Raw genomic sequence first — 16049 nt, forward strand, 5'->3', positions numbered from 1 at the left:
GACGGAGTACCTATAACTCCTCTCGCTAGGCCAGAGCACCCTTTTCAAATTGTCAACGTAGACATCATTGGACCCTTAGACACAACGTCAGCGAAAGGCTATAGGTACGCGCTATGCTTTGTGGACATTTGCACAAGGTGGCCAGAGGTTGTCCCACTGCGCTCTTTGACAGCTAATGCAACTTACGACGCGTTGATTGAAATTTTCAGTGGTGCTGGCGTTCCGGAAAGGATCTGTTCCGCCTAGGGCACTAATTACAAATCACAGCTCACACAGTCGATGCTCGAGAAATTAGGTTGCGCACCAAGATTCTCAACCCCAGAACACCCAGAGAGTAATGCAGTTGTAGAAAGATGGAGCAAGGTCTTGAAAAACATGTTGTTTCATGTCATTCAAAGAGACTCCAAGAATTGGAACAAATTGATCGCGCTTGTTTTGTAGGCTTATCGGAAAGTTCATCATGAGGCTACCGGAGTAGCTCCGTGCCCTGTGTTGTGTGGAAGAAAGCCCACGGTATCGCTTCTAATGCTACAGCGGACATGGACGGGAGAACTGACAGTACCTGCAATTTTAAGGGAGAACCCCGCTAGGTAATTAAAACAACTTCGGGAGCAACTTGAGACCGCTGCTAGTATTGCTGAGCTAACTAGTACAACACGTCATGACGGCAATGTTAGTGCTTATAATCGGAACACTAGACACAAAGGTTGGCGACAGAGTGCTGGTATTCGACAACGATCGGAAAGGTAAGATGGCTCCTAAGTAGCTGGGTCCGTTCACAGTGGTTGGATGTGAACGAAGGCATTCTTACCGGGTTGAAACAGTAGGGGGTAAAGTGAAAAGTGTTCACGCCAACTACATTCGACCATACTATGCAAGAGTCATCCATATCGGGGTCGTTTTCGATCAAGACCACGACTTTGGGGAGGTGGAATATGCTCCACAACCTACAACTATAAGGCGCGAAGAGTTGGTGGTGACAAGCGAAAAGGTTGCTCATCTTGATGCCGATTCGCAGGCGGAAATAGAAGCGGTATTTCAACAGCATCGAGCACTCTTCGACGGCATTCCGGGCACGGCAAATGTGGATCAACATAGGATAGAATTAGAACCGGGGCACCAGCCAAGGAAGACGTTCCCTTCTCAGATACCTGAGCTATTAAAGAAAGTCAGCCGGCAAATTGAACTTCTGGCTTAGAAATTCAGCTATCCTACTGAAAGTGAATTTGCGCAACTGGTAGTATGCGTAGGGAAAAAGGATGGGACAATCCGCATGTGTGTAGATTACTGCGAGCTAAATGCCGTCTCCAAGAGGATGCGTTCTCTATGATGAATCCTCAAGAATTGATTTTCAGAGTGGGAAGAGCACAGTTCATTATGGTTATCGACCTTATGCGCTGGTACGGGCATGTGCCTATGGAAGAGAAGAGCGTCGAGTTTCACCGCGTTTGCAACGCACGAAGGTCAGTATGCTTGGAAGGTGATGCCGTTCGGGCTAAAAACTCAGCATCGAGCTTACAGAGAAAGGTGAACAAGCTCTTATCGCAGTATCAGATGTACGCCACGACATAGTAAGATGATATTGCTATTTTCTCTAGCACATGGAAAGGGCAGTTAAACATCTGGACCTTATCCTTCGGGTACTACAAAAAGCTGGGCTGAAAGCCAGTCCGGAAAAGTGTCAGGTTGCACAATCCCACATTCATTACCTCGGGCATTTTGTCGGTTCAGGGAAGCACGCACCAGATCCTGAGAAAGTAGCTGCAATTAAGAATCTGGTGCCATCACGCACTAAAAAGGAGCTACGCACCCTGCTAGGACTGTGCCGCTACTATCGAGAGTACGCCAGAGAATATTGGCACGCACTAGTTACGCTAGAGGTCGAGGAAGAAGAAGTGTGCGTGGTAGCTGCTGCAAACACGAACTGTAAACGGCTGTTCGCTTAGAACTGACTGGCTGGCTTTTCCTCTCGTGACAAACTGGTGGAGGTGCGGGGTACGCATCCATCGTATGCCTACGCGTCCTGAACCAGAAGCTACCGACGCCACTACCTCGGGGACGGCAGAAATCTATCGAAGCAGCCGTCGCCTCCAAGGTCTTCCACCGCAATACAGTCCCCTGGCAAGCTCCGTGAGGAAGATGTCAACAACTACCGCAAGCCAAACCGAGGTGATCCCAACTGCTCCCGTACCATGCATTCTCAACGCGCCTCGCACGCCTAACCCGTTCCATGGCGACGCCTTTGAGGACGTTGAAGACTGGTTGGACCATTTCGACCGGGTCGCCGCCTTTAACGACTGGGACGATCGCCGTAAGTTGAAGAACGTCTACTTTTCCCTTTTAGACGCGGCGAGAGTATGGTACGAGAACCACGAAGCCTCATTTACCAGCTGGCAGGAGTTTTACCGACTGCTATGCGAAGCCTTCTGCACTCCCGAAAGGAAAGAAAGAGCCGAACAGGCACTGTCTTCGAGGTTCCAAATGCCAAACGAAACCGTCGCCATGTTCGTCGAAGACATGACGCGATTGTTCCGTCGGGCGGACCCACTAATGCCAGAAGACAAGAAGGTGCGTCTGTTAATGCGAGGCATAAAGGAACAGCTTTTCGCGGGCCTCGTGCGTAATCCTCCTGCAACAGTCTCTCAGTTCGTTCGTGAGGCCACAGTCATGGAACGTATGCTTCGGCAGCGGCTCTCGCAGTATGAACGCCAGACCACCATGACTGCTGCATGCTCTCTCGTACCTGCAAATGATGACAGGGAGTCACTTACCGAGCTAATACGACAAATTGTTCGAGAAGAACTGCAAAAGTCCTATGCATCGGCTTCGACACCTCCTAGTGCCGCGGTTCTTACGGATGTCATTCGAGAAGAAATCGGCAAAGTGGTTCATCCCTCGCCACCAACACGACCCGAACCTCCCACGTTCTCGTACGCGGATGCTCTTCGGGCTTGCGCGCCGTCGACGGGCCGTTTTTCGCAGCCGCCTGCTGGGATTTCTCGACGCTCCCAAAGTCCAATCCACCGCACGAATCCGCCAGCACCCTTTCATCCTGGTCCGCGCAAATCTACAGTATGGCGCGCCCCCGACAACAGTCCGTTGTGCTATCACTGCGGGGAGGCTGGTCACATGTATCGCGATTGCCAGTACCGACGGATTGGTCTGCGGGGATACCATCCGGACGCCCGTTGCCCGCGCTATGGCGAACGCCCGCACGAAATCGAGCAATACTTAGAAAGTAACCGGCTTCCTCCTGCCCAACAGCGAAGACAGTCACGGTCGCCTTCACCTCGTCGGTACGCGTCACCGAACCGTGCTCGACCCGCTTTTGATTCCGCTGGAGTCAACGGTGGAAGCCCGCGCCGGGGAAACTGAAAACGGCGACCTCCGGGGGTGAGGCCGCTGTCATGCGAACCGTCAAATATCCTCCGCCGACGCCATCCCCTCGCGACGTACCACTGACGCCTTCATTCGCAACTGCAAAAAAAACTTCTGCTGCTATTACTGCTTCAATCGACGGTTATCCAGTAACTGCACTTGTAGATACGGGAGCTGACTACTCGGTTATGAGTGCCTCACTGGCGACTCGGCTACGCAAGGTGCTGACAGCGTGGGACGGCCCACATCTGATTACGGCCGGAGGACACCTCGTGTCACCCATTGGACGATGCACCGCCAGACTTGCAATTTCTACTTCGACTTTCGTAGCGTCTTTCCTTGTGCTGCCCAAGTGTTCTCGGCTAGTTATACTGGGCATGGATTTTCTCCAGGAATATGGGGCGATCATTAACCTTCGTGACTTGTTCGTGACTTTTTCTAACTATGTTTCTTCGGATTCGAATGTGGCGGATGAACATCACCGCGCGGCTTTACGCGTGGTCGATGACTGCGTGACGTTACCGCCTCGAAGCAGCATCTTCGTCCTCGTTGAATGCCCTCAAGAACAACTAGGAATAGGCATCGCCGAAGGTAACCTCACCATATTGCTGGATCGCGAAGTCGGCGTCGCACGAGGTCTCGTAGAGCTCCAACATAGGCAAACCACGATTCTAGTTACGAACTTCAGTGGCGAATACAAACACTTTGCGAGGCATACCACCATGGCCTACTTTGAAATGGTGGCCGAGTCCAACGCCTGTGCTTCGGTAACGACAATCTCGATTCCGGAACCCAGCGATGTGGACTTGACCAGTCACATCAACGTCAACCCACAGCTCGACCAAGACGAGAAGGAGAGGCTCCTTACTCTGCTATCGTCATTTAGCGACTGTTTCGCCACCACGTCGAAGGTCAAACAGACTTCTTTAATCAAACACAGAATAATCACTGAACCGACCGTCCAACCTGTTCGCCAACACGCTTATCGCGTGTCGCAAAGAGAACAGGATGCTATTCGTCATCAAGTGAAACAAATGCTCGACGATGATGTCATTCAACCATCGACAAGTCCTTGGGCTTCACCTGTTGTATTAGTTAAAAAGAAAGACGGTTCACTACGATTCTGTGTCGATTATCGCAAACTGAACAAGGTCACGAAAAAAGACGTTTACCCACTTCCTCGAATTGACGACTCCTTGGATCGCCTGCGACATGCCCGTTACTTTTCTTCAATGGATCTACGTAGTGGGTACTGGCAAATTGAAGTTGACGAACGGGACCAGGAAAAAACGGCGTTTATAACACCCGACGGTCTCTATCAATTTAAGGTCCTCCCTTTTGGATTGTGTTCCGCTCCGGCCACATTTCAACGCATGATGGACACAGTTTTATCTGACCTCAAGTGGAACTCGTGTTTAGTCTACTTAGACGATGTAGTTGTTTTTTCCACCACGTTTGAACAACACATCCAGCGGCTTGAGGCGGTTCTTCAAGCTATCCGCACCGCCGGCCTCTCCCTGAAGCCCGAAAAATGTCACTTTGGCTACGAGGAGCTCAAATTTCTAGGTCATATTGTCAGCAGCACCGGTGTGCGCCCTGACCCTGACAAAGCCCTGGCAGTTGCTCTGTTCCCGATACCGAAGACAAAACACGATGTCCGCCGATTTTTAGGGCTTTGCGCGTATTACCGCCGTTTTGTACCCAATTTTTGTGAAATTGCCGAACCTTTGCAACGACTCATCAAGAACGACGTCACATTTGTTTGGGGCCCAGCACAATCCGACGCCTTCCACGACCTTCAGCGACGTCTACAGACACCACCGATCCTTGGTCACTTTGACACCGAGGCTGACACAGAAGTGCATACTGATGCTAGTAACGTTGGTATCGGAGCGACACTCGTTCAGTTTCAAGCTGGTGTTGAGCGCGTTATTGCGTATGCCAGCCGAACCTTGTCCGCTGCTGAAAAAAACTACTCAGCAACTGAAAAAGAATGTCTGGCAGTCATATGGGCTATCCAGAAGTTCCGCCCATACCTGTACGGACGCCCCTTCCGTGTCGTCAGCGACCACCACTCTCTCTGCTGGCTGGCGAATCTCAAAGATCCTTCAGGCCGTCTCGCAAGATGGAGCCTTCGGTTACAGGAATTTGATGTGACCATCGTCTATAAGTCTGGCCAGAAACACACTGACGCCGACTGTCTCTCCCGCGCCCCCGTCGAACCCGCACCACTAGATACTGACGACGATTCTGGTTTTCTTTGCACTCTTCCGTCTTTAAACCTTGCTCAACAGCAACGCCAAGATTCCGAGCTCCAGCCCTTGATTGAATACCTTGAAGGACGCCGCCCACAACCCCCACGGCTGTTCGCGCGCCACTTGTCCTCTTTCTGCCTACGTGGCGCCATCCTATACAAGCGGAACTTTCACCCTACGGCAGCCGTTTTCCTGCTCGTTGTTCCCGCTACTCTCCGCGACGACGTTCTACGTGCATGCCATGACGAACCAACGTCCGGGCATCTTGGTTTCACGCGTACTCTCGCGAGGATCAAGCAGAAGTACTATTGGCGAAAACTCACAAAAACCGTGAAGCAGTACGTCAGAAGTTGTCGAGATTGCCAGCGCCGCAAAGTTCTACCACTAAAACCAGCCGGTCTGCTTCAGCCTGTCCGACCTCCTTGCTCACCTTTTGAACAAGTCGGGATGGATTTACTTGGCCCATTTCCCAAGTCTTCGGCTGATAACCGCTGGATCGTCGTCGCCACCGATTACCTCACTCGATACTGCGAAACACAAGCCGTTCAGCGAGCTACTGCTTCAGATGTTGCTAACTTCTTTATCAAAAATATCGTCCTTCGACATGGTGCTCCCGCTGTCGTCATCACAGACCGTGGGACGGCCTTCACTGCCCAGTTGGTCCGAGACATTCTGCAGCTGAGCGGAACAACGCACCGTACGGCAACTGCGTATCACCCGCAGACTAACGGTTTAACAGAGCGTCTCAACAAAACGATAGCGGATATGCTTTCCATGTATGTTGCCACGGATCATAAAAATTGGGACGAACTGCTCCCGTATGTGACATTCGCGTACAACACTGCCTTACAAGAAACCACGGGGTTTCCTCCTTTTCGTCTGGTCTACGGACGCGACGTCACCACTATGCTCGACGTGATGCTCCTGCCAACTTCGTCTCAACCTACCGCGCCAGATACAGACGCCTTTGTTCAGCGTGCCGAAGCAGCGCGGCACCTTGCGCGGCAACGAATTCTATCCCGACAAAGTCAAGATGCTCGTCGATACAACATGTGCCATCGAGACGTCACATACAACCCGGGAGATCTTGTATGGGTTTGGACCCCTATACGTCAACGAGGCCGGTCAGAAAAATTATTGCGCCGATACTTTGGACCCTACCTAGTTTTGCGTCGTCTAAGTCCTGTCAACTACGAAGTTATTCCAGCCGACACTTCGCACCACTCCCGTAGACCACGTTCCTCTGACATTGTTCATGTTACCAGGATGAAGCCTTACCTTTCGCGCTGACTCCCATCCACAAACTTTGTGATGCGGCCCCTGTCGTCTCGTCCGTTGTCTTTCTCATTTCTTTTATTTTTCCTTGTGGCATTTAACATCTCCCCAACTTTATTTATTTATTTCTTCTTTTTTTTTTTGGAGGGAGGGGTAATGGCACGCACTAGTTACGCTAGAGGTCGAGGAAGAAGAAGTGTGCGTGGTAGCTGCTGCAAACACGAACTGTAAACGGCTGTTCGCTTAGAACTGACTGGCTGGCTTTTCCTCTCGTGACAATATGCAGAGGTGGCGAACCCGCTCACGCGGTTACCAAGAAAGCGCTACCGAATAGCATACCCTGGCCAGAGGAAGCTCAGACGGCATTTGAGGCACTGAAACAGTCCCTCTGCGAGGTCGTGGTGCTCAGCACTCCGGAGCCATCTGTACCCTACTGGCTTTTCACAGACGTATCAGCTACGGCAGCGGGCGCTTGTTTGGCGCAAATGACAGCCGAGGGAAAGGAGAGGCCTATTGCCTTAGCAAGCCACCACTTCACGCCGACTAGAATGCATTGGTCGGCAATTGAGAGGAAAGCGTTTGCTAATATACGAGCCTTAAAAAAGTTTGACTACTGGATTTTTGGTACCATATTAAACGTTGAGACCACAATCCGTTGTTGCACCTTGCAACTTCGACTCCACACGGGGCAGAACGGACAAGATGGGTGCTGGCTTTACAGCAATATCACGTGGCAGTGCAACATAGGAAGTTGTCAGCAATGATAACGCGGATGCATTGTACAGGCTTCACAACTACTCATGGAAGCCATCGTAATACTATAGTGCCATGCCAATTGGAGGGGCATGAATGTTCCTGCTCACCCGGCGCTGTATATTCCGGACTTTGTGAGTGCCGACTGTAGACAGAGAGACACTAGAGTGCTGTGATGATTTGGAACTGCAATCGTGCGCTTGTTTGGTGACATGTATTGTGTATTTCTTTTCATCTCTTCTTGCTTTGTTATTTTGCAGGTTGGTTTGTTGTTGTTGATGTAATTAGGCCATGGTGTGGTTAGAAAGTTTGATTATGTAATCGCGGCTTTTATTTATCGTATCACTGAGTGAAAATCAGCCCAGTAAACTCTTTAGGGGAAATGTGTGTGTAGGGCTGCAGGATTATTTTGTATATACTTTGGCAGTGCCGTGAGTTGCCCACGTATCTTAGGAATAGGAAGTCGTCCACTCCCCGGCGCGTCCGGGCAGCAACCGTTTTTGTTTTTGAGGGGTCGGATGGCCCGCGAGGTGTCGGATGACGAGCCGCGGCACGCGCCGAGGGGACGGGGCGCGGTGCGGATGCGGAGAACGCGGTCTTAAGCGCACTGGGTTGGCATTCCCCCGATGGTCATAATAGGTTCACGCAGACATACATCGAGTGGGACGGCTGTACCCGGCGTTGTAGCGCCGGCTGCCGAGTCCCCGGCTAGTTAGAGACGCCGCCGAGATTTAGAGGGGCCTAGCAATCTTGACCACGTGTGCGCGTACGGAGCGGGGGTCCGCTCCCCTACGCGTCCGGGCGGCAACCACGTGTATCTTGTTTTGAACGCTGAGAAAAGCCCGCGTGGTGTCGAGTGACAACTTGCAGTGCGCGTCGTAGGTAGTGGCGCGGTGGGCATGCGGAGATCACGTTCAGTGAACGTCGTCTCTAGCACATCGATTCCGGATGCCGCCAACGCTCATTATTTTTCTACGCGGAAGAACCGTGAGGGGGGACTGCGGTACGCAGTGTTGTGACACCAGCGCCCGAGCCCCCTGCTGGCTAGAAACGCCGCTGAGGTTCGAGATAGCCTCAAAAATTCGTGCTTGCCGGGCGTGTTTGCTGAGCCTGTCACTGACCACGTGAAAATAGGAGAGGGTAACGAAGTTGTGAGAAGAAGGAAAGCAGGCGTGTTTTTCAATACATTTATTTTTTAGAGTTAGGCCAGCCGTTTGTGTTGTGGCTTAAGCAAACTTTCAACTCTCTTTGGCAACTGCTTCTGTGGGATGGGCTAACGGTCCTACCGCCCTTTTCTTTGTCTCTTTCACCTATAACAACCGAGACGAAGTGCTTGTACCGCAGTCCAGGCTGTAATCACTAAACCTGATAGATCAGTAAGACTCCGTACGATGCAACGCTACTCTAGGCTGTAACCACTTAGTGGTAGAACAGTGAGACTCGGTTTGTCGTATGTAGTGACAGTTGTCCTAGGCTCTAAGTTAAGAAAAAATCGAAGAGCAAGGCACTGTTTACTTATGCGTTTTGCATCTGTGTTCTTTTGCTAACTCTGCAATTGAGTGTGTAAATATTTTTGTTGCAGTATATCTTAAGTTTTGTTACCTCCAGCCTACCTCCTGCTCCATTAACGCTGATCATCACCTTAAACAGAATTTGATCGACTTCAAGGAGAAAAGAACACACTTAAATCCTGCCGTAGCGGCTTCGTTCGTTAAGGAGTGGAGGAGCGTCGTGCCCTTTTCTGACCGTCGCTCGCAGGTTGAGCCTTGTGCAAACCCATCCTCATAAGGCGTAAGGCTTACAAGTGCGTTTAAAGGGAACACTCAGATAACGCATTTAAGAATGCTTTCTGGACACTCGGTTTCTTGCGAAGAAAACTAACTGTATCATGATTCTATGTGATGCTAACCGCGCATAAATCTCTAGCATGGCCGATTCTTGAGAATGATAGCATAGTGGTTGTTAAACCGGTGCCATAGTGGAACCCGTACAAGAAAGAACTCGAATAGAAACTAGAATGTATCCAAAATATACAGCTGCGATTATATACTTTACACATTATCGACACAAGGGCTTAAGTACTCTTAGAAACCAAGCAGTAGTGCCTACTGTCGCTTGTCAACGTCGCATCGCTCTGGTGAAGTTCCTTTTTATGGTAAATTATGACAATATTAATATAAATTAGCGATATTACGTGCAGCCACTCCATCGATGCTCCACCAGAACCTTTCATAATAAACACAACAGGTAGTACCTCACACAATGCGAGACAATCGAGTATTCATTTCTTTAGTGGGCCAGAAAAAATTCTGGAATGCGTTGCCAGAGGAAACGATTGAATCAGTTTCTCTGGATGACTTTTCCCAAAGTTTGAGCCATATTTTTGTTCCACATTATAGCATTTGAGCGCATAGTTCACAAGATAGGGTGTTGGATGAATGCTTGAACCAGGTGGCACGTGTAATTATATGCTACATTATGATGTTAAATGTGATTATTGAAGGGTGCTCACGATGGGGTTTCATTCAACCTTGAAACCGGTGAGATCGTACGGCCGATATTGTAATTGCTGTGAGCATCTCATGGTATTCTTTTTTATTCACGGAAAACAAAATAAGTTTCTCGTTATGTTGTTTGCTAGTGTTGTTCTGTGTAAGTTTCCTTTCTTCATGTTCTTTTTCTTCTTTCTTCCAGTCATTCCCAACTCATGTCCATTTTCACAACTCACTTGCTGTTTAGGCGTGTGCAAAGACTCAGAGTATTGGTGAATAATTGTTAAATGAAACCCCTATATGTAAGTTGTACAGGAACCGGTGCATTAACGGGATTTGTCCTAATAACCCTTCTCTCCTTTTAAAACAACACATTCCTTGCAAATTTGCCCGACCATGGCTGCTGGCTGGCTTGGTCCTGCAGCTGCCTTGCTGAATAGCTCGTCCGCAGAACAGCACTATATTCCATCTTCGCTTACAGATGTTCCGGCTGCTGGCTTCGTTTTCTACCTAATTGAAGGTAAAACAAATCATACCTAAATATCCTAATTGCTACAAATATACATCATTTAGAGAACAACTTCTTTATTAAAGCAGATCCTTCCCTATTTTCTATGCCTACTTTCTTGACCATTATTTAGGCACAAATTGCAAAGTATCGTAATTTCGCGGGAATGCCAGGGAATTTGCGGGATGATAATTGCGTTCTGTGCATAGAACCCTTTCGTGTAAAAAAATGCCGACCCGGATTCTCGGGTGTGCGAGGCAGCAGTACTGCTCTTAAGAAGGTGTCCAAAAAAGTAATTTATGTCACACATATGACACGTGCAATGTAATCGATGTGGCTGCTACACTCATGTCGTTGATGGTATAGGCCCTTCGCGGCCAAGGTTAGGAAGCTCTGCGATTTTCGATATCTCGGCTATAGTAATCTACTTACAGCTGTCGTATGCCGTCATGCGCGCTTCATCGATGCTCGTCGCTAGCAGGAAGTTCGCCAACATACCAAGATTAACCTTTCACAAATGCGAAGCAACCATGGTGGAACCACTGTGGGAAGCATGGAGCACGTTTATGACTTTTTCGCCAATTTTGAGAACAGCATGCTGCACAACGCACGTAGTCGGCTCGATAGATTTTTTTTTCGACGTAACGTGGAAACGCTGTAACAAGGTTCACACGAGAGGTTGCGTGGATGGGGATAGGAAGATGGTGATAACCATATTAGAATCCATACCACTGCATGAAGTTCGCATGGCAGAGGAAAAAGGCCTATCTGAGGATCAGCCAAATCACAGCAGGGATCACTTCTTAGATATTCTCTGGCGTCTTACGTAATGACACACAAGCGCATTACGAGAAGCTTAGCTAAAAAAAGATACAATCATCCGAAGGCTCCACTACTCCACCACAATGTTTAGTACATCGTGTTTTGATTCTGAATTTCTACCATTACTATCAAGAATTGCGATGAAGATTTAGCTCTAGGGCCAACTGAATTTGCCCTATATTAGAATGCATGCACAACGCAGAAATTCCCTCTTGAGAGCCGCTGGCCTGATAAGAATAGAAGCCGTTAAATTTTAGACAGATTGTTAAATTATAGCAACTGTAGAAAGCCGAATTTTGTTTAAATTCCCCAGATGTTTTATACAAGTGCAAAATTTTTCTAAAACTTGAAGAAAAAGATTGAAGCACTAAGTTTACAAAACCGTAACATTAGACGAAAAACAAACATCAGTTTTGTAAACGTGTGCCAAGCACATTTAACACACAAATTTGATTTATTTGTGTTTACGTAAATTTGTTGCAATGTTGACACGGGTTTCGCAAAAGTTCTACTCACGAACTAGTCGTTTATTTGAAACGTCATTTTTGTCGGCGTTAATTGTGGTGGCAGCTGAATTTTACAGAACTGGATGTTTTTTATTTCGAAATTGCAGGTTAACAACTCTATTGCTTCCCGAGTAGTTTATTCAAGTTTCGGAAGATTCAATCTTATTGAAATTAAAAATGATGCAATCATATGACGGCCTGCAAAAAGAAGTTCGATAGAACAAAATGGAGGCTGCGTCGTTAGGCTGCGAAGTACAGTTTTATTGCGTATTGTGGCGCAGTCGGCTTTATACATAAATATCTGTGATGTGAGTAACCTTCTTCGTTCAGCCAGCCGAAGACAGCCTCGTGTTCACGAAGTACGCCCTCCCTGGAGACCCCCCGATCGATCTTCCGATCGACAGGACGACAGGTAAGCTTGTGTCTATCGTTCTCCATAGGCATCTATGTCTTCGGAGGAACTGAAGGTCCGTGCAGATAAACCATGAAGTCTCCCATTTCAACCGCCTTGTGCTACCGCAAGTTAAGAAGTCAGTCGCATCGGAGACAACTTACCATTGAGACCTCTCCTATGCTTCAGGCGATTCAACTTCAACAAATGCAAGTTTTACAGCAAAATGAAATGATTCAGACTCTTGTCTCGTATCTGAGCCTTAAATAAAGCGTTCCTACAGAGGTTGTGAAACCCTTTGATGGTTTGTCGAGGAATCCAGAAGCTTGGATTGCGTTGTTTAAATACGCCTGTCGACAAAATGGCTGGGACACATAAGCAAGAAGAGTGAAGCATATGCTCCCCTTTCTAAATGGCATCGCAAGGAAATGGTACTAGCTGCGCATCACGGGACATCAAAGCGGTGCATGGAGCACGTGGAAGGAGAGCTTCGCCTCGACATTCCGTGGCAAGCCACTTCAGCGATGGGAACCAGACATGTCTTATCGCTATAGGTCCGGAGCAGTGCTGGAGTATTTCTTCGAAAAGCGTCGACTACATCAACTTGCAGAGCCGGAAGTTCCACTTAAATCCGTTATAACACTCATAATACATGGCCTACCTCGGGAACTGCAACGACAAATTCAAGCTGCAGCACCAAAAACTATGAAGGCTTTGCTCGAGTCCCTTCAAGAGATCGAAGCCATTGAATGGAGAGCACGACAAAGCCGCGTCAAAGCAGAAAAACTCACCTAGTTGGTTTCAAAAGATGATGAACACTGTTTTGAATCCCTACATTGGACGCTTCTGCAATGTTTACGTGGACGACATCATCATATACTCTCAAGTGAAAAGCTGAATGAGGAACACCTGCGTCTTATTATTGGAGCGTTATCTGACGCTAAGCTAACAGTTACTTTCAAGAAGGGTGAGTTCTGCAAAACTAAGGAGACATTTCTTGGCAGAGTTTTGGACGGAAGAACGAAGAATACGAAAGAAGAATCAGTGGCTCGCATAGCAAAACAAGCAAAGCCATATGATGTACACTCACTTAGCGTGTCTTTAGGCTTGGTGGGCCATTTCTGAGCATTCATTCAAAATTATGCTGGCAAAAGTCGCTGTATGACAAGACCGACTCAGAAGGATCTTCCCTTTTGTTCGACAGAAGAATGTGATGACGCCTACCGAGAATTGGTCGGAATAATTTCTTCTGATCCTGTGTTGTGCTTACCAGACTTTGCGCTGCCCTTCGAATTGAATACCGACGCTTCTCACTATGGAACGGGAGCAGTCTTATATCAGAGAGACTCATCACGGCCAGCAAACCAACAGCTGTGTGTAGTTGAATACTACAGCTACATATTTGACGAAATTGAATTGAACTGCATCACCACAGAAAAAGAAGCTCTGGCCGTTTTAAAAGCCGTCCGCTACTTCCGTTCATATTTGGAAGGTGCAAAGCTCAATCTATACACAGACCATAAAGCGCTAACGTACATATTGAAGATGGCCGAACTGAAAGGAAAGATAGCTCGTTGGGTGGGTGAACTGCAGCAATTTGATTATGAAGTAGCTCATCGCCCGGGAGCTTCTATGAAGGACGCGGATGCAATGTCGCGATTAGCCATTATGCTTCCAGACAACCTTGAAGAGGCAAATGTTGCAAAGATCTGGGAAAGAACCGAAGTTTTGCAGCGTATTAAAAATGGACAAGTTGCCGTACATTTTTACAGTTTAATTATAAAAAATGACTAAAATAAAATCAGCTTCCTGATAAAGATTAATATATATTTTTAATGCAACAGAGCTCTTAAGAGTCCGTCCCATAGATGCTAATAAAATTTAATTCTCCGCTATCATGTAAACATACAGGAGGTGTCGAGATACAGCTTCATCTTAAGAGTGTGTCCGTGTCTTTTCATATATCCATGAGAGACGTCCCGTCAAAACCGGTACGTCTGAAACACCAAAGCATCGCTTGGTCACAGCTATACGTAGAAAATTTATAATATTTGGCTTAAAAATTTATTTTCAGATTGTTTTGTAGCCCTGAGATCAGTCAACTAGACAAGGCAACGCATGTAACAAAGTATATCTTACCACAACATAGGAGGAAAACCGGCAGCAGTTCCCCTTTCCGTGATCTGAAAAAAAAGAGAAAAGGTTGTGCCATGATTGAAAAGCAAAGCATTTTCCTCCTTTTAAACGTCTTGTGGATTGCACGTACTTATTAGGTGTAAATAAATAAAAGGTCCGGTGCCGACTGTCACTCTCCTAAGATCTCCGCCTGACCGTGACTGCCTGACAAGACGAAAACGGTGCTTTAAAATACCTGCTAAAAATATTTCTTTTTATTTTAATGTTACGGTTTTTTATCATTGTCAAACAACTAGCGGTATAATGATGGATAGCTCAGCCTCCGGTGAAAATTAATAGATTTCTGACGTTACATACAGCTGGTAATATTGCCACTGACCAGCACTATTGGTGAGAAAGAGGCGAAGCGGTTCTGGGATGACGGTGGCAGTTAGAGCTGACACGAGATGTCGCTTTTTAGTAACTTATTGATATTCTTTTGTCTATTATATGTATACTGTCTCTCGTCTGCATGTTTCCAGGTAACTTCTTAGCAGAAGTATCATTGGTTGTGCTAATCATGGAGCTACTCAGAGGTCCATACCTTTCTATCGGCTTGCACTCTTCTTTTCGCGAGTTATCCACGCTGAACAAGAAGACCTTGAACTCGCCAAAGCCCCACATGCTGAAGATCTGCAAAAACGGATCAGTATCACCAACAGGTGGGCTCATCATGTTACCATATGCTATGTTTAACTAAAATCTCCACACCTGAAGTCTACTTTGGAGCATATGAAGATTGACTCATTAGTTGGGAAACTGAATCACAAGTTATACAACTGTTCAGTGACCGGAACTGCTGCGGCACTTTGCGTACAAATGCTTTACGCCGTCGCATGCAGATGTAATTTGAGCCTGACGCCACACATACAAAATTTCGGGGACGCTTAAACTTCGCCTTCAAGAGTGGAAGCCGATAGCATTCAAACATGCCCGACCGGTTCTCACGCTTCCCGGCAACTGCAACTTATGTAACCGCAATGTTTGCCACGAAACGCTGCCGGTGAACGGTATGCACGGAGGCGAGCTTTCTGGTAGAAACACGACCACTTGTGGGGCCAATCCTCCTTATTGTTTCGCACTTTTAATATTTCAATCTGAGAAGATTTAACATAATAGGAATGCGCTGTCGTTGTTCTGGTTCATGATATTTGCTTGTTGGCTATCATTCTGAAAATTCCGAGGGAAACCTTTGTAAAGGTTGTAACACAAGGTATGAGCAACTTCAGTGTTAGAAGAAAAACTAGTGCCGTATAGAATACAGACGGCAATTTTTCGCTCACAGGATGCCAACGCAGGCAAGCCAACTCTTGCTGGGCAGAAGTCACCGCACCCAGGCAGCAACCAGGCGCCTCACAACGCTCACCGGTATGAGCGCCGCCAGTGCCGTTACAGGCGTCGCTTCTCTATGGAGCATGGGATGAGGCGCTGCCATCACCATTAGCATGTAGCCAGTGAGATATTAAGTTCCTCTGGCTTCAAGTCCACTGACCC

The 16049-nt window shown here is 47.7% G+C and overlaps 1 protein-coding gene across 5 annotated transcripts in view; it reads right to left on the reverse strand.

The window, feature by feature from the left end:
- LOC142579799 (uncharacterized) overlaps positions 1-16049 on the reverse strand; it is a 210873-nt gene that overhangs the window by 159660 nt on the left and 35164 nt on the right. For 4 of the 5 annotated variants that reach the window (XR_012827449.1, XM_075690373.1, XM_075690372.1 and 1 more), the window contains exons 3-4: positions 15100-15188; positions 14520-14563 (exon numbers count right to left, since the gene is read on the reverse strand). Coding sequence is in view for 4 of the 5 variants with exons in the window: in XM_075690373.1 (XP_075546488.1) it covers positions 14520-14563; positions 15100-15188 (133 nt within the window). In the remaining variant the exon portion in view is untranslated. Of the gene's footprint in view, positions 1-13229; positions 14378-14519; positions 14564-15099; positions 15189-16049 lie in introns of those variants that run through there. The other variant, XM_075690376.1, reaches the window with a different exon arrangement.

The sequence above is a fragment of the Dermacentor variabilis genome, chromosome 4 (assembly GCF_050947875.1).
Source record: "Dermacentor variabilis isolate Ectoservices chromosome 4, ASM5094787v1, whole genome shotgun sequence".
Lineage (NCBI taxonomy): Eukaryota > Metazoa > Arthropoda > Arachnida > Ixodida > Ixodidae > Dermacentor > Dermacentor variabilis.